Genomic DNA, 19,634 nt, shown 5'->3' with positions numbered 1-19,634 from the left:
TCGTGTATTAGGCTTTGAAACATTTACATTAACAACCACAAAAGTTAAACTTTATATACCAGTCATTACAGTGAGATATGTAGTAACATGTACAGTATCTGGGTCTCTGGGATTTTTCTTGCAAGGTTAGCACCAATTGATGAAAAGAAGCTATTGAATTCAGTTGCCATTTCTAAACCTGTTGCTGGTGTGTGTAACTATCCTCGGTGAGTTTTATCTGCTTGTTATGTGATTGTTGTTTAGATCCTAGGATGTTAGAGATGGCTTTCCATGTGCTTTTCATATTTCCTTTTGCTTCTTTAAATTTATTCTCGCTAAAGAAAAGTTTGGCTCTTCGTATTATACTGATAAGCATTGATGAGTATCTCTTAACTTCTTCTTTTGTAACTAGGCCAATCCTATGTTTTTTTCATATTCATGTTTCTTGATAATTGCTTTTAAGTATGCCACTTGTGAGCCAGGGGTTATTTAGTCATTTGGCAGTTACTTGCTTCGTGAGGAGAGGGCAGTGCGTGTTGTAGAGGCTTAGAGTTTTGTAGAAAAAGATGTTGGCTAATGAATTTATATCCTGTGTATTATATAATTCAGATTCCCAGTTTATATTATGAAGTGCATTTATGAGGTTACCTATTGCTGCTTCGGTCTGTAGTCTAAGGAAAGTTTCTTGGTATCCAAGGATGTTATGTCCATGTTTGCTGAGAGGAAGGTAGGATAAGTGATTGGTTGTTTTATCAGTGATTATTCCAGAGGAAAGGGATGGGCTGTTTTCACATTATGTAGATCTCAATGGGCCTATTTCCACTCTTCCGTTTTTTCATTACATGGCATTTGTCAACATTAAATTTAATTGCCCATTTCTTGCTCTATTTACTTTGTCCAAATTTGACTGAAATTTAATACAAATACAGTCATTCTGAGTATTTACTTTGCTTATTCAGTAATTTTTGAATTGTTCATGAGCATGTTCAAGCAATTTTTCACACCATCAGGCAAATCATTCGTATACAATATATCAGGGATCTTTTCAAGTTGTCTCTGCATCAGCGCATTAGGTGCTTAGAAATTACTTGAAGAGTTTCCCTGCAGCTCAGAATGACTACCCACTCATAAAAACTCAACAGCTCCTCTGAAGACTCAAAGATGTTCATCCAAAGAGGGCTTCCACTAACTACTAGTTGCCTTGCCTGGCCGTCTACCTGAAACACTAAACACATTTTTGGGTTTCCTGATCTGTTATTTTTCCACCTCACATAGTTCCTAATGTAAAACAGATTATCTGCACACAGAAGTGTAGTAGCAAAGGATGGAGCTGGAGTAGCCAAATGATCTGTACTGAAAGCTCCTTTTCATATCAATTCAAAGTATCGCTTTTTTTTTACCTATCCCATTTGACTTTTCCCTAAGTAAGAATCTAAAATGGACATACAAATAAAGAAGGAAAAAGAAAGAGGAAGGCTCACTTATGATGCAGAGTGGTGCTCGAGGAATAGTTGTGCATCACCTAATACAGGTGAAGATTGAAGCCAGGGCAAATTTCCTACCTGAGACACTAGTGTATTGTGGATTTGGGCAGATTTCTTGCTGACTTTCTCTGGTTATGGCTGTGCTGGTAATTATCAGCCACTACCCAAGAAAGATAATGGAAAGTGTCAGCCCAAATTTACACTGATATTTTCTGTAAATACAGTATGCTGTATGAGAAAAAAAAAAAAAAAAAAAAAAAGGAGTCCTGTATCAGGTCAAGAAATTGTTTTCCTCCACTTGTGATGTTAGACTCACCCAATCTGTTGTCTTGTTATTTATTTTATTTATTTATTTATTTATTTATTTATTTATTTATTTATTTATTTATTTATTTATTTATTTATTTATTTATTTATTTATTTATTTATTTATTTTGGAGTTAAACTCCCCCATTATAAGGGCTTGGGTTTCCATTGCAACACTGATGACATGCAGATCAGTAACTTCCTCTGCTGTTACTGTGTCTGACCTCTAGCATACTCCCTTTGTCAGTTTGCTACCATTTTGAGCTAGTATAAAATATATTGTGCCTGTTAGAACCTTATCAAATCAAAATAGATACATGGCTTGTGCTCATAAAGGATCTGCCCGAAACACTATACATGTCAGTGGCTTTGCAAGACTCTAAAAACATCAATGCTATGTACTCTTATAAACCCAATGTACCTTCTTGTGAGAGTCATTGTTGATATATCAACTTATAAATTTTATTGAAAATATGAAATCATTTAATCCAGGCCAACAACAAGAGTTATTAATAATAAACCAAAATTTAGGCATAGTGTACACAGGTTTTGCAAAAGCATTTGATAAAATGAAAGCTAAGGAAATAGCTGATAAAGTAGGAAAGTGAATTTTGAATTTGCTAAGAAATTGATTGCAAACAGTGCTGGTAAATCTAACAGAATCCAGCCTGAGTATTGTATGATGTTCAGTCCCACAAGGTACTGGCCTCATACCATTACTATTTCTCATCCTCATAGCAGATATAGACAGGAACACAACCTACAGATTTGTGCCTTTACGATTAAATGTTATTAAAAAAAAATCCTTTTCATAAATTATTTACTGTACAACACTTAAACTATACTTAACATTAAACAATACTGCTAGTATCAATGTAACTTTCTTGTGGGCTGTGGTGTACTAGCTATGGAATGAAAGCTAAGCTCATGGTGTCCTGTCTCCTGAATGTTTCTCTAATGAGTCCACACTGATCTTGTTGGAGTCTGCTGTGTTCCTTGGGAAGCGAGACATTGCCTGAGGATGAGACAGAGTGGCTTGCTCAGAAAGCAATTTTCTGCCTACACTCAAAACAATTTTTATTATATTTTAAGTGTTTTTATAATAAAAGTCCATGTTTATAAATTTTATTGTGTGTGAAATTATGCAAAAGTGTGTTATATCATTTGCAGTACAAATAATGAAAATTCCTAAGTACTGTATTTGAAAATTCCTAAAATATTTTGAAGTCCAGAACATGTATGGAATGATATTGTCCAGATCTTTGAGGTTGCACTGTATATTGTACACAAACAATTACACCTTTGTATAAGAGAGTAAAATTATTTAGTATCTGCTAGTGACTATGCAAATGTGTGTGATTTTTTCTTTTAGGTAATTGAATGGTATTGAAGTGATTTAGAGTACAGTTTTCCTTTTTCCTTTTAGAAAGTTACAATATAACAGAAAAAACAGATATAAGAAACAATTGTCATTATTTCAGCACCAAATCTTCCTGTTAAATTCCAGTCATATAGTGTAAGCATGTACCGTACAGTATTCTGAAACACTCGGTACACTGTGTACATAATGTACTACATTACTGCGCTTACAAACAAGAATATTTGTAGTGATAAGATGCCACTGTCACTTGATCAATTTTATTATAGTGTTTCTTATTAACATTGTTATTTTGATCATGATCAATTACTTAAATAACTTTCTGTGTATTCGTAGGTTCCATCCTGTCCAACGAGCCAAGTATCTGGGTCACAGAGACCTCTCTATAACGCAGTTTGCTTTGGCTGACGATGACAACATGTCTCAGCCAGCCACTAAGGGTGGTGGATGTGGCCTTACTCTTGCATCACAATGGAAATCGCAGTTTGATGACTCTGAGGAAACAGACAATGAGCTTAAAGCTGACAATCTGCAGAGTCCAGAGCACAAGCAGCGTCTCACTGTAAGTCACTCCTTGAGTAACCTAGTAATTTGCACACTTTTAGAACAAACAATAGCTCTCTGTAAGTAGTTTACACATAATTTATAGATTCCTGCTGGACCACTTGAGCAGAACACAACACAGTGTAAGTATTCTTATATGTAATACATGTAAAAATTTCTTTTAGTACAATATGTTACAAACATTTTCATACTACAGTATAGAATTATATAAGTAAACACTCCATCATGAGTAACTTGGTATAAGCGATCTGTCACATTTGTTCTGAATAGCTGATAGAGTATCTGAATCCTGGATAATCAACTGTAAGTACTCTGATCATTTACTCCAACTTTGATTCAAACAACGATTCCTCGTGTGTAATCGTAAGTACCTAGTAAAGCATTTTTGTAATTAATAATAAAATGACTGTTTTTACTCCTTGTAATACACATTATATAAACACAAAAAATAATTAAATCCCAACTTACTCCAAAAATTTAATTAAATGATAATTACTAAAAATGTAGATGAATGGTACAGTATATAGTATATAATCATTAGGGCATACAGTGCACATAAAGGATCAGCTAGAAATGCTCCGAGTACTTACTTGAAAGGCCTTGTATAGAAGCACAGGCATTATCCATGTTCTGTATGCATGTGTGACAGTGAGTTTCTGTGCTAAGAAACACTTGTCATGGCTCTCAGCTGGTGTCTCCTTCATCCCGTGGGCCTGATGACACCACCATGACACCTGTGCAGGAGGTGGGGTCCACTGAAAAATCTCGGCGAGCTGCTACTGAGCTCTCCAGAATCAGTGAGGATGACCGCCATCGCTCCTCTGACCACCACACCCACACTCAGGTCTGATCCCTTACTAATCGCTAGCTTGCATTCTGTCTCTCATCAACTACCATGCTTTAAACCTTATCCTGTCTGTTCACTGGTCAGTGCTTACATGCATCATCCTTTTTTCTGCTTTCTGCTCTATACTATATTTTAATGTGCTTGGTCTCTTGTCAAGTTTTAATTTGATAATATGCTTAGTCTCCTGTCCACTTTAGATCTGACACATATCTCTGTGTATATTATATTATGATCATTACAGCATTTCACCTTTTTGATACATCTTAAATGCTGTATATTTTATAATGTTTGCTTTTACCATACCTTGCTTGCTTCTTATATAGAAAACGTAGCTTATTTACAGTCATATATCACGTACAGTATATGGCCTTCCAAACATCCATTTCCTAAATAGGACTTATTCCAGTGAGAATTGCAAAGTTCTCTACAATACTATCAGAATTTATCTGTCCCCATTGTCCTAATTTAATATCTACCACTATAAATATTGTATGTAGTACTGTATTTGCATATATCTATTGTTTCTCATCAGTCCCATGTAGATCTTTTGTGTATATACTGTCATTCAAATATTTTTTTTAGTTTTATATTTCCTTCCAATCATTTTGTAATTTTTCACGTCATGCCAGTTATTGAGCTCTCATTAATATATTCCTGTCATGGCGTCAGGTATAGTGTACCTAATATTGTTTATGTACATCAGCCCCAAGCTCACCTCTCATCTGATAACCATGCTTCATTGTTTGTATATGCTACGTGCACTTTTGAACTAGTTTGTATTTTCAGTTTTAATGTACAGCAACTGGTTAAAGAAATAAGGTACAGTGCAGTTGAGATATGGAAGTAAAGATTGTTATCATAATTGTATGAGACTACATTTTGTTTTCATTGAAAGAAAAAGAGAGAGTTTAATTATATTACAGAAACGGGAAGCTTTTTCATGGTGTGCCAGTTTCTTTGTGATTACTGATAAGTCACAAAAATCAGTTTTAAGTAATATTTTACTTTATTATTATGATCAGATTTCAAATTTGTATGAAATAAGTAAATTCCAAATTTTCTGGTCTAGAAATTGAGTATTTTGTCAAAATTAAATTAAGTTGAAAATTACAGGGAAATAAAGATTTAAAGTAATAAATAACAAATTAAAATATAATTACTTCATTAAATTTTTATTTATTTATATACAAGAAAGTACATTGGGTTTATGAAAGTACATAGCATTGATGTTTTACATTCTTGTAAAACCACTAGCACGCATAGTATTTCAGGCAGAGGCTACAGTTAAGGATTTGCGCCCAGTAAATCCTCCCTGGCAATCCCTTCTCACAGGATCTACCTATACAGCATTCAACATCAAATTTAGTACTATAATATAGTACAACAAGAATTATTAAAAGTATGAAAATTTAAGCAATAGATGAAATTTTCATACTTTCAGTAAGTCTTGTTGTACTATATTATAGTACTAAATTTGATGTTGAATGCTGTATAGGTAAATCCTGTGAGATGGGGTTATTAGCAGTCTCCATGGCGTAGTGGTAAGATGCTCACCTGGCGTTTCGTGAGCACTTTTTCCTGGGTTCGTATCCTTGCCAGGGAGGATTTACTGGGTGCAAATCCTTAACTGTAGCCTCTGTGTACCCATCAGAAAAATGGGTACCTGGTGTTAAATGATTTGGTGGGTCGTATTTCAGGGAACATAGGATTAAGGACCTGCCCGAAACGCTATGCTTGCTAGTGGCTATACAGGAATGTAAGAACTCTTGTATATATAAATAAACAAATAAATAAATAATTAAATTAGATGAACTCACAGTTAGTTTTTTATCTACACTTCATAATCTTTCATATAGAATAGGGTAGCAGCCCATTGCTGTGTATACCAAAAAAATAAATTGTTAATAAAAAATAAAAAAATTGGGTAAATAATCATCCTAAGAGAAATATTGCTTGATTACATCAGAAAGGTTGTCGTTTGTACTGGTATTGTCGGCTTAACCAATACATTTTCTTCAGAAAACAGGATTGCATAGTAGGAAGAAATAACATTTGTCATATTATGATTAGAAGGATTTAAATTTTGTTTCAGTGTGAATAGTTCCTGTAAATGTATTTAAAAAATACATATTACAAAATAAAAAATAAAAAATACATTGAATTGGCAAATGTGTAAGTCTCATATAATTTTGTTATTATTAGTATATTCCCTGGTGTTTAAAAACATTTTATTAATTGCTGAATAACAATGTATACTACCATGTTTTAAAACTGGACAAACTTCAAGGTGCATGTAAAATATGTTCACCAGTCCTGCTTTTACTTCATAGTCTGTTGTTAAATTAAATCTACCTTCCGTAATCCTTCTTTTAATAGGACCTGATCCACACACATTTGCTTGACATGTCAATTTTTGTATTATTATTGTACTCAAAAGTCAGTATAATTCTATGATTTTAAAAGGTAAGCATTCATTTTTATAACATTGTATTCGACCTTTATTATTTTTATTATGAGTGATATTTAATTAAATCTTGTTAAGTAACAGCAGTTAGGAAAGTGTCTTGGATTCTTAAGGGGTGATACTGAAATGGAGAACAATATCAGTCACGACATATATACCCGGTACTGTAATGAGTACCACTCGTATGTTTACTATGGAATATTCATAATTTATTAAGTACTGCAGCAACAGCAGAAGGTCTTTTAAAGTGTGTAGTATTGTAGAGCTGATTAGTTTCCTTCCTTCAGGCAATAACACTCAATAGTTCCAGCTAATATGTTAGCTGCTTGTACCTAAGATGGCAAGTTAGAATGAATACCAGAGACAGTAGAGATTAATATAGTTAATATAGTTAGGCATGTATACTTCAAAGTTGAACAAGCAAGTATATTATGGATCATTTGATGTATCAAGTACATCAGTACATATCCTGGACAGGCCCCCATTTCTCTGTTATGACCATAGCAATGCTCATAGTCCTAGATTCCCCACTCTCAATATTGGGCACACTTGGCCTAAAATAAACAAGTCTAAGGATAGGGAAATGTATCACAAAAGACTACTAGTTTACTGAGTAAACTTCACAATAAGAATATTTACATTATATACATGGTACATGAGACTTACTGGTAGTAAACAGTGGTACACTAGACTTTGCTAGATGCTTCTAAGTTAAACTGGTCATAAGCTTAATCCTTCGGCTGCACATTCCAATAAGTAGTGGGTTGGCTAATTATGGCCAAACTGCGCATCAGAGCGTGAGATGTATTATGGTTCAGTATAAGCTTTTAAAACTCCTGTGGATACACGAGACTCACATCGGTTTTCTTAGGCCTTAAGTAACCAGAATCCATATTGAAAAAAAATTGTGGACACTGTTCCTGGGTGTGAAGGTAGTAGTACTGAGTGGGCAATCAAGGCTGGCACTAGCAGCATGAGCTAACAGCACCACAGTTCAGCATGTCTCCACAGCAGCACTTAAAAATGACAGAGTACCACTGTGGCCTGCTGCCACTTTTGTAGATTGGAACTATGTTAGCCTTTTTCTATATATCTGCCAGGATTCCTGGACACAGAGATAACTGAAAAATCAATTGAAGTGGAATGCTGAACTCGTGTGTGCTTTCTCTCGGAACCCAAGGCGAAACTGGGCCAACTGCTTTGTTCCTACTTAGCTCCTTGAACCTTTTTTTCCACTTCATCTTTTGATACTTCTTTGTGCTTTATGTTGTTCTCTGGAAGTCTTATTGTGTCTGATTCTCTAAAAAATTATTTTGCACAAACACTTTGGAACTGGTCATTTAATGTTTCACACATTTCCTTTTCATTTTTTGTGAATCTGTTTCCCATTTTTAACCTCAGAATTTCAGCCTGTACCTGCAATTTGCTTTTAATGAATTTTAAAATAGACCTGGTTCTTTTTTACATTTGGTCGCTATCCCTTTCTCAAAATTTATTTTTGCCTCTCTTCCCACTGGTGTGTAGTTGTACAGTATTAATGATACAACTATATGAAAAAGGCAACTAAAAGAGACAATAAACATACCAATATTGATGATATCTTTGTTTAAAAGTTGAATGGACATACAGTACTGTATTGACCCTGCGGCTGTGATAAAGACGAACACTTGCTTCACATTAATTTTTCAGTGCAGTAAGGGAGTTTTACCAAATGGCTCAAAATAATAGTTTCTACATCCTAAAACTGGCTTTCCAGACGTCTGACTTTCAGAAAAAATTGCATAAATTGAAACAAGAAAATGCACCTGATGTGGGACATTAAAACCCATCAAGAATAATTTGTTCTTGCTCAAGACTTTGTCACCATTATAGTTCCCTATATTGCGGACAGGAAACCTGTACATAGGCATATGAAGGTACTCCTAGGCAAACTGCTGACCTTCCCAAGGATTTAACATCAGCAGTTGCCCAGCTCTGCAAAAGGAGGGACCTTTGACAAGCCGCCGGCTTCCAGTCCTCATCAAGGCCACTAGTGTTAGTGGATCTCAGGTAAACTCTTCTCTTGGGTACCTATTTACAACTTGATAAACAGAGGCATTAGGTGAAAGAAAACTTGCCTTACCACAGGAGTCACACCCAGAACCCCTCGGTTCTGAGCCTCTGAACAGCACGACTATAATTATCAATGGTAAATATGAAGAGAGCATTCTTCAAATGAATGTATGGTAAAAACATTTCTAATAACTCTCTCTGGTATATATATGAAAAGAAAATGCGTTTTTCTATTATTTACCTGATTTATACGTGTGATACAAAAAATTATGCCTATTCGTTGTTTTTATAATGATATTCTGTCTTGTGAACACATGAAACAGTATGATCATACTGTATTTTCTTTTAAAAATGGAGACTTATTAACTGTTTTATTTGTACTGTACATACCTTGGTGATTGTGTGGTACATTCATGCAAAGCCAGTAACATGCTCAGTGTTTCAGGCGGGCCCTTTAGCTGACCAGTTTTTACTTTGTTATATCATATTACTGTATGATTATGATATACAGTAATAACTTATGATATAAAAAAGTAAAGTGGAGAGTTTCTCCACCATTGATGGTCTATTTTTTATCTGATTTACCTGAAGGGCCACTAACTCTAGTGGCCTCGACGAGGACAGGAAGCCGACACCTTGTCGAAGGTCCCCCCATTTGCTTTGATGATATTTTCCAGGTATATTTTAAACTTCAGCACAGTTTTGGCAGTTACGGCTTCGGTGGGTAGGTGGTTCCAAGGGTTAATAACGCTGTGGGTGAAAAAGCATCTCCTGTTTTCAGTCCTACAATGTGGCTTATTGAGCTTAAAACTGTTGCTCCTTGTTTGTGTTACATCTGACCTCCTGAAGAAAATATCTGGATCAACATCCTCTAACTTGTTCAGTATTTTAAAAGTTTCAATGAGATCCACTCTGCCATGCTTGGTTTGCAGTGTTGTTAGCCCTGTGGCCTTCAAGCATTCCTGATACGAGAGATAACTTAGCTCTGGAATGACTTTTGTTGCCCGGTGTTGCACCTTCTCCAGAGCAGCTATGTCCTTCTGAAAATGAGGTTTCCATGCTCAGCGCATGCTTCACGCATTTTGTCCATCTCTCCTCCATATTACCCTTTTACTAATTTTTATTTTTGTCCTTCTTTTTCTCTTTCTTCTGCCTTTCTCTCAGTCTAGATTTCTAATCTACTTTCTCAGTTGTTTATTCTTGCTGGTTATATAAATATTTTATTTTTTCATTCATTCTTGTTGCTCAGTGCAAGCAAATAGCAACTTACAGGATAGCTAATACAGTACATATAATTCTTTGACAAATGCCTTAGGTGTTCCTTCAAGAACTATCAGCTCTTGGAAACATCCGAAGTTTATTGGGAGGTGGCAACAAGAAACGTAAGGTATCAAAGATAGGAACAGAACTATTTGGTTCCATGCTACATAGGTTTAACAAATAATGATATATTTTACAATTGAATAGATAGAAAATATATTAATTTAAATATTAAGTAATGAATTTGGCTTGCTCAAAGATTCCAACAAAATGTAGTACAGAAACTTTTAGCTACATGCACTTTAAACTGTTAGTGAGATTTAGTCAATATAATAATTGAATTTTACTCTACACAATTTCCCTCTAATGTGGACAAGCTTTGACAATATTTTATCATCTGAAAATATTTCACACCTGATTTACCTAATTTACCTGAGGGCACTAACTCTAGTGTCCTTGACGAGGCAGGAAGCTGGCAGCTTGTCAAAGGTCCCCCCATTTGCCTGAAGATCTTTTCCAGGTAGATTTTAAAATTTAACACAGTTTTGGCATTTATGGCTTTGGTGGGCAGGCAGTTCCATGGGTTTATAACCCTGTGCGTGAAAAAGCATCTCCTGTTCTTTGTTCTACATTGAGGCTTGTTGAGGTTGAAACCATTGGTTCTTGTTTGTGTTACATCTGACCTTTTGAAGAAATTGTCCAGATCAACATTCACCAAATTGTTTAACATTTTAAAAGTTTATATGAGAACCGTCGCATCATACCTGGTTTGCAGTGTTGTTAGCCCTGTGGCCATCAACCGTTCCTGATATGAGAGATGACTTAGCTCTGGAATGACTTAGTTGTTAGCAGAATACTTAGAAGTTAGATCCTATATATTTAATTTTTTTATTTTATTAAGTAAGGTATGTATGTATGTATGTATGTATGTGTGACAAAACCTAACTAAAAATTTAACATTTTCTAAAACCTGCAGATATAAATAAATTATGAATATGCAGGTAAGGGTGTCATTTTTCATGCTAAAGCTGCCCCACTGGTATGCAATTGTTATACAGTACAGTATTTATTTTCCATTGGCAAAATAAATTTTTTGTGTATTGCTAGTAAATCCAGAGCCTCTGGCCTTTGGATATTTGACCAAAGTTAAAAAAGTGTACAGGAGGAAAAAACAGATTCCATAAAATTTGATGAAGGTAGGTAGGTAGGTTTTAAAGCAAAATATAATGTAACTTAAAAGATTTTAATAAAGCAGACCAGACCAGCACAGTTCAGCTCAGCCTTACTACCTCATATATTCTGACCTAATCAAATCTTGAGTGAAGAATGACTGTCGTGTTAATAAGTTGGGTGTCGCACATAATTTGCATAGCATAATCATGGAAAAATTAGTGTTCAGTTACTAGGTTAGGTTAATGAAATACAAAACTAGTAAATATTTGTTGTGTTCTAACTAATACACACAAATATTAATCCTAAACTCACCAAGAAATATGCAACTTATATTTGTCTTTATTTTTTAACTCCAGATTGTTAACTTCCCTGTTTTGTTACATGACTAAAAACCATGTGTAAAGTGGATATATGTAGTGGAAACCAATCTCACTAATCATTGTTTGAAACTTTATTTAAAAAATATATTAATCATGTGAAATACTGTATTCTTTTGTAACCAGGTGGTTAAAGCTTGCAGTCCTTGATGAGATTAGTCACTTTATATCAGAATAATGTGCTGTATGAGAACTTAAAGATTAAGACTGCACTGTACTCAAATCCTATATTATTTTGGGTACTACCTAAGCCCAACTGGGTATATACAACTCTATCCCTTGTTTACTTGCAGTGGTAATGTAAGAAATCAAGAGGGCAGGTTAGGATCTGATTCTTATTCAAATAGCCAAAAAATGCAATTTCACATGCTCAATACAATACTTTTTTGTAGCATGTATAGAAATGAGATTGTAATGCATGAAGATTCATGTTACATTTTACAAAAATAGTATTGACAAACTGGTATGTATATATGCCATATGTCAAATCCTTATAGCACTCATGATGGTTTAATGCACTTTGCAATGAATCATCTCTTTTTTTTTTTTTTCATTTTAACCACGCAGTAGTCTGTTTTGATTCACCTATCTTTCTGGATGTCTTCCCATGAATGATGGCAAAGCTGATAAACTTTAAATGTAAAGTGTTCATAGGCCAATGCTCCCTTTGCCTCTCTGAGGAGATCATGGTCCCTGGTAGGCCAATAGAACTCCGCGGCTGATGACACCCAATGGTATGGCACTTAATCAATGTGATAGCTTCAGGGAGCCTCCGGAGCTCACCCAGAAACTGGCGTTTCATTACATTCAGTGCTGTTTTTTTCTGGAAGATTTTCCTCAGTAGCTTCTCGAGATAAGTGGTGGTCCAGTCAAGCCTTAGGAAGATGCATCAGGCCTCTGAGACAAGCCCTTACCTGCTGGGAACCAGGACTAAAACTTGACTCTCCTTGAGGCAAGGGGACCTTGGAAATCAGAGATTAACCCAAAACTGAGAGAAATCCCAAAATAATTCATAAGTGCAACAAAACAAGCAATTGCATGAAAAAAATTAGGTTATTGAATGTAACGAGATTAATGATCATCCCATGCAGTAAACACTTTAACCGTGATATGCATAACCACTACCAGGGAGCAGCCTAGGTCACTTGAAGCTCCACTCAACCAGCTTTTCACCCCATGGGAAACAGAGAGCAGAGGCAAGTATGGGGAGTTACTGGGAGCCCACCAAAAATGGCTGTATCATTACATTCAATACTCTAGATTACCTGACAGTCATACAAAGCTTAAAGCCTTCTTGCATTACTAAGTTGCTGTCACATTTTAAAGAATGTTTTGAAAATTATATAAATAAAGCATACACCAATTATTGACAAACTATGAGAATACTATTTTTATTTTATAGTTCACTTCTTGAACCATATCCAGTCTGTAGTTCTCTTTGATGGTATACTCCCACAGTTGTGTAATTCATACACACTTCTTAAGGATAGTGTATTTATTTTCTCCATTTCAAATATTTAATTTTGTTTTCTTCTTGAGTTTTCTACCTTCTGTTACTTTTAATTTCTTTTTAAGATAAAGAAATTAATATTGACAACCTATATGTTTAATTTGTTTAGATTTTTTGTTACACTCACTTAAATTTTTAAGTTGCTGGTAATATAAATCCAATACATAGTAATTGTAAAGAAAAATATTTTTTATAGAATTCAAATCTGAACCTTCACTAGTCACTTTCACTTTCCTTTATATTATGACATTCTCCTAGTTATGAAGAGCACACAAAAATAGCACCATTTTGAGGTACAAGAGGCGGAGACTTAGATAGGTACTGTATTTATATTTTATTATTTGCAACTTTATTTCCTGCCAAATTACCTCTTAATAGGTCTTGTGAACAGTAGAAATAATTATCACAGGTACTCGTTGAAACCTACATTTGTGTTTATTCAGTTTGTGAACTCTTACCTTCTTATGTCTCGATTATATAATTTTTCATTACTTTTCGCTAAATTCTACACGTGGACACAAGGCAAAAAAATATAATCTTTATAAAAATCAGTTAGCCTTTCAATAACTTTAGCTAAATAACATCCCTTTGAGCCATAAGTGAGTTAACAGAACATATTGTTATAGTTAAAGCAATTTCATTCTTAAGAGTAATTTAAACTGTTATTTTTAAATAAATTTAACTAGATTTTTTCTTGGGGCAATAAAGGTAGTTATTGTCTTTAAGGGATCACTTTGGGAAACAATTACCAATACAGGGATAAAAGCCGAGCCTTCAGCATCACTGTAAGTACTGTACTTTTATAGGCCAGGAAAAAGTAACCTATTAACAAACATTGTTGATGATATACTACAAGCAAATTTAAAAAATTTAATTGGTATGCAAAAAGGATACTGTATTTGTTATTGTTAATTTCATGCGTTAAGGAATTTTTCTTTGTTTCACTTTTTGCTTCTTTTTCTTTCCCTGTTTCATATATTGATTTGTAAAGACTTGTGCTTTATTTTATGGTTTCCCATAGTTAGGGACAAGTAGCCTGTTTGGATTTTCGATGTCCCTCTAGGGGACCCCCCCCCACTGGTGTCCCAAGGTGCAACCCACAACAATTACCTAACCACTGGATACCTATTTATTGCTAAGTGTACAGAGCCTTCAGGTGAAAGGAAATATGCCAAACTGTCTCTGTCCCACCTGGGGATTGAACCCAGATCCTCAGTTGTGAGCCAAGGACATAGAACCTGTCCAACTGCACAAGTTGTAGGATATTTACCCAAATTTACCTGAGTGCCACCATCTATCTAGTGGCCACAATGAGGACAGGATAAACATACAGTATTTTGGGTGAACTTTATACAATAATTTGAATGTAGTTAATTCAAGTCAAATACTGTATGTTATACCACTGTTCCTCAGTGTTTTTAAAAGCACACCTATAGTGTCAAAATGTGAAGTACTTTCTCGGGAATATTTTGAAAATCTATACTGTATATGGATATTCACCTGAATTTACCTAAGGGCCTATAGGGCACTGTGTTATTTGTATACAAGCACATGGGATGGTATGATACATGATAAATCTATGTCAGTGCCCTATAATGACCGTTATACAGTTATACTACTGTATCAAGCATCGAGACCTCATTGTCAGAAGGCATATCTGCTTTGGAGAAAATTCAATGTAGAGCGACAAAATTCATCCTAGAATTAAGAAGACAATCATACCAGGAATGGTTGAGAGCCACAGGACTAACAACACTGCAAACCAGACGTGACAGGGTTGATCTTATTGAAACTTTTAAAATACTTAACAAGTTGGAGGATATTTACCCAAATTTACCAGAGTGCCACCATCTATCTAGTGGCCACGATGAGGACAGGAAGCCAGCGGCTTATTCAAGGTCCCCCCCCCATTTTCCAGAGAATTTTTCCCAACTAGATTTTCAACTGAAGTAATGTCTTGACATTTATGGTTTCAGTGCGTAGGGAGTTCAATGGATTTATAACCCCTTTTGGTAAAAAAGCATCTCCTGTTTTCTGTCCTACACTGTGACTTGAGCTTGAAGCTGTTACCCCCTTGTATATATTTCATGTAACATTTTACAGAAGTGGTCTGGATTAATATCCTCCAATTTGTTTAAGATTTAACAAGTTTCTATGAGATCTTCTCTGTGATGTCTGGTGTGCAGTGTTGTTAGTCCTGTGGCCCTCAACCTTCCTTGGTATGAGAGTTGACTTAGTTCTAGGAGGATTTTTGTTGCTCTGAATTTTACTTTCTCCAAAGCAGATATGTTTAATATTAGTAAAATATTTATTTAATAAGTAGATTTAGTAGATTATTTAATAATAAACAGATGAGAAAGATGTGTAGGCCTAATGTGCTGAAACCTATTAGAAAGTTAGTATTGAAAACCATTTGTAAATGATGAATGCATAAAACATACAGTAAATGATAGACTAGTATTGAAGGTGTATAACTTTAGCATTAAAGGTAAATCCAAGAAATGTGTGGTGTGGGTTATGTGGTTATAGTTTAAGATTACATCGGATTTTCTCGTATCAATAATTGAGATCATGCAAGTTTATATTTTTATAGTACAAATGGAGGAGAAATGTAAATTATTACTGATGGTGAAAGTAATATATATATATATATATATATATATATATATATATATATATATATATATATATATATATATATATATATATATATATATATATATATATATATATATATACAGTATATTCATACCTGTGTAGTGGACCATCAACTGCAGCAAAATATGAATGTAGCAAAAAATATAATCACTGATGGCAGAAAATCACACCTTAATTACTCCCATGCCATTATTTTTAATGAGAGTCAAGGTCTAGTAGTTCACATTGATAAGTATTTGGTTATTATTGCATATATTGAATGTAAAAGAACAAAAACACAGTTTTTTATATGTTTTATAGTAGATGTATTATTAATATGTACATCAGTTTTATAAAGTACACCACCTCTGGCATGTACACATCATGCGCTCAGTAATGAAATAAAACGATTAGATTACAGTAAATTAAAAGCTTGGAGGAAGTAATTTGTAAAGGCAACGTAAAAGTAGCAATCTCAATCTAAATTTTAATGAAAAAATATTACTTTATTGGTCTTAGAATTAACATTTTTTAGGAATGGGATTTTCCTTGCAATAATTACCAGCTACTGCCTCAAATATATATTTAGATCTGAAGGTGGAAAGATAGAAGTATAGTATGATGAGCTGTAGCATAGGTATAAATAAATTATGGGATGAGAGTCACATGCCATAGATGGAATATCAGCAGCGTTGTGTCTGTGTTGTGAAGACTTCCTTGTGACGTCGGGTTCCCATGCAGACACTGCGGCAGCGAAGAAGTGTGCTGTTTGAGGAGACAACATTACACGTGGTCATCTCGGGGCTCCATCTTCGGTGCTAGCTCTGCCCACTCCTCAGCTATATACTCAACCATTCCATTACCATGGGACCAACAATCACCTCCTTAACTACAAGTGCTATCATAACATCTATGACCTGGAGACATCACTCTTTGTGGATGACCTTGCCTCTTGACCTGGTGGCCTAAACCCAACGCTGATGCTTCTGAAATAGATGTCGCACAACTGCAATATTCAGAGCAACGCCTGTTACTGGTCCTCCTCAGGTGATCCCCGGAGTGTTATCAAATGTGTCCCAATAACAGCATGTGTGTGTGTATGCTTTTGCTGCCCCGTTTGTATGCTAATCTTTGCTGCATCATAGTGTGTGTGTGGCTTGCAAATATTACGTATATTAATATATTCAACATAATATTATCCTCAAACCAAGTCAGATGTCAGTTAAATGTATCTTAAATGTTTTGTTAGTAAGTGGTTAAGAATGATATGTAAGGTGGGCTCTGCTGGTAACAACTGTGTGATGGTCTGGTAGGCACCCAAATTGCGCACAGTAATCTTGGAGACTTGTCTTTCACAAGGATCCCCTGCCAATCAAGTGACCTTGAGTAGTTAATCGCTTGCCAGGGATAGTCTCATACCTGAGCAAGTTAATTACATTGGAAGAGAGCAGTTTATATATTAGATACACTATTATATACTGTTTATACAGCATAAGACTTTAGTATTATCACTGCATTCTTAAATCAGTTGCTTAAATATTCTATAAGTACATTACATCAAGTTCCTAAAATATTATGTATACTGTACTATGGAATGGGCGCTGCAATTTATTATTTTGGTAAGCACTTCACAGGTATACAATATACAAAACATTGTACCTCACTCCATTCATTTACTTATGACTTGTTAATATTCATTGATAATTTAATAATGCTTCATTCAACTTGCCTACTCAGGTGCCGGATGTGACCATGATCGGAGGCAGTGTGGCGGGAAGTCATGGTATCGAAGAATTTCGTGTTGTGACAAAGGTGACAGGAGGAATAGAAGAGCCTATACCTAATGTGGCCTGCTTACCCATGGAAACTACAGGTGTTCTGCAGGTTGATATAGGGGGACAGACTAGTAGCCTTCCACGTGCCTGGTCCAACCCACAACTATCTAGTCACATACGTCCTGGGCTGGAACCTCCTTTGGTACACACTACTACTGTTACGGATGCTGTATATGAATTAGATGTCGCACGTGGTATCTGTGTCAAGACGTCTAGAGAAGGCTCGCCTCTCACTCCAGAGCGTCGGCAGAGTATGCCAGATATTGGGTAAGTACGCTTTCGTTTTCTAATTCTTCATTTTTGTTAGCTTGTACATTACCAGATAATTTTCCTCTCATTTTTTTTATTATGTACAATACAGTAGTTCTTTATTATTTTGATTGCTTGGGATCTGGGTAACATTTCAGCATAGTGCAATTTGAGCCTAATATACACTGTAAAGTCTAATATACATATTGTAAAGTCTAATATACATATTGTAAAGTCTAATATACATATTGTAAAGCCTAATATACAAATTGTATCATAAAGCTTAATATACATAAGTACTATAATACTATAATGCTTAATACACACACACTCTTATGCCTAACATACATTCTGAAGCCAAGTACAGTGTACATACTATAAACTTAATGTATACTATTAAGCCCAATATACACTCTATAAAGTCTAATATAAGACACACATTGCAAAGTTTATTACAGTGGTACCTCGGTTTAAGAGTTTAATCCGTTCCTGGAGACAGCTCATATTCCGAAAACTCGTAATCCGAAGCTAATTTTCCCCACAAGAAATAATGGGAAATGAATTAATCCGTTCGTGACTACCCAAAAACCTCACTTCAAACTAAATTTTACCCTAATTCATCTAAATAAACCTACAAAACTATGTTCAAGTTATTACTTACCCTCGCTGATGATTTCTGTTAGCATATGGAAGATGGTGAGGAGGAGGGAGGAGGAGAGGTGTTACTGTTTGGAAGGGGAGTCCCCTTCCATTATAACATCAGGCAGTGAGGACTTCACTGGTGTGCACACTCTGGCACGTTTTGCCTGCATACCACTAGGACTTGCTTGTCTTACTAAGAATCTGTCTAAAGACACTTGTTTTCCCTACATTTTAACACTTGTCTGTAGTAAGACATCACATTGTCATTTAAAAGGTCAATGCAACAGCTTGCTACAGCTTTATCTGGGTGAGTTTTTTCAACAAAACTTTGCAGTTCTTCCCATACTTTACACATTTTCTTAATCAAGAAGGGACATCCTCTACTGCCTCTACTCACAGCTATTTTCTTAGATTGAACCTTACCAATGGCTTTCTTGAGACCCATGGCGAGATATATAATAACAACTTTTATGCTCAAATGGCCAAAAAAAAACGACAAAAAAATGTAAATCCTTGTGAAGAATTCAGGCAGGATAGTCACTGGGCGTGAGACTGGTAAACTGAGGCGCGATCGCCGTGCCACCACGCGCTAGTCGGCCTGTACGTGTATCAACAAACTCGTGTTCCGAGGCAACCCTCGCCTTCCAAGGCAAATTTTCCGAGCAAATCCTGCTCATATTCCGAAAAACTTGTATACAGGGACACTCGTATTCCGAGATACCACTGTATTTATATCACTCTAAAGAGCAGTACTGTACTTAAAAGTTGAATGGAGAATCCAGGTAATTAAGAGTTTGCTGTAAAGTATTTTTTCTTGCATATGCACAGTTTAGTTGCTTCAAAAGTATAATTTGATTAGAGGCAGTTACATCTCCTC

The 19,634-nt window shown here is 35.2% G+C and overlaps 1 protein-coding gene across 10 annotated transcripts in view; it reads left to right on the top strand.

Moving 5' to 3' along the window:
* Asator (tau-tubulin kinase asator) overlaps positions 1-19,634 on the top strand; it is a 208,343-nt gene that overhangs the window by 174,367 nt on the left and 14,342 nt on the right. For 9 of the 10 annotated variants that reach the window (XM_069339380.1, XM_069339387.1, XM_069339384.1 and 6 more), the window contains 3 exons: positions 3,484-3,709; positions 4,400-4,555; positions 17,769-18,133. In XM_069339380.1, coding sequence (XP_069195481.1) covers positions 3,484-3,709; positions 4,400-4,555; positions 17,769-18,133 — 747 coding nt within the window. The remainder of the gene's footprint in view (positions 1-3,483; positions 3,710-4,399; positions 4,556-17,768; positions 18,134-19,634) is intronic. The other variant, XM_069339386.1, reaches the window with a different exon arrangement.

The sequence above is a fragment of the Procambarus clarkii genome, chromosome 41 (assembly GCF_040958095.1).
Source record: "Procambarus clarkii isolate CNS0578487 chromosome 41, FALCON_Pclarkii_2.0, whole genome shotgun sequence".
In the NCBI taxonomy this organism is placed as follows: domain Eukaryota; kingdom Metazoa; phylum Arthropoda; class Malacostraca; order Decapoda; family Cambaridae; genus Procambarus; species Procambarus clarkii.
Note: the sequence above shows the minus strand (reverse complement) of the source record. Positions and strands in the feature narration are given on the sequence as shown.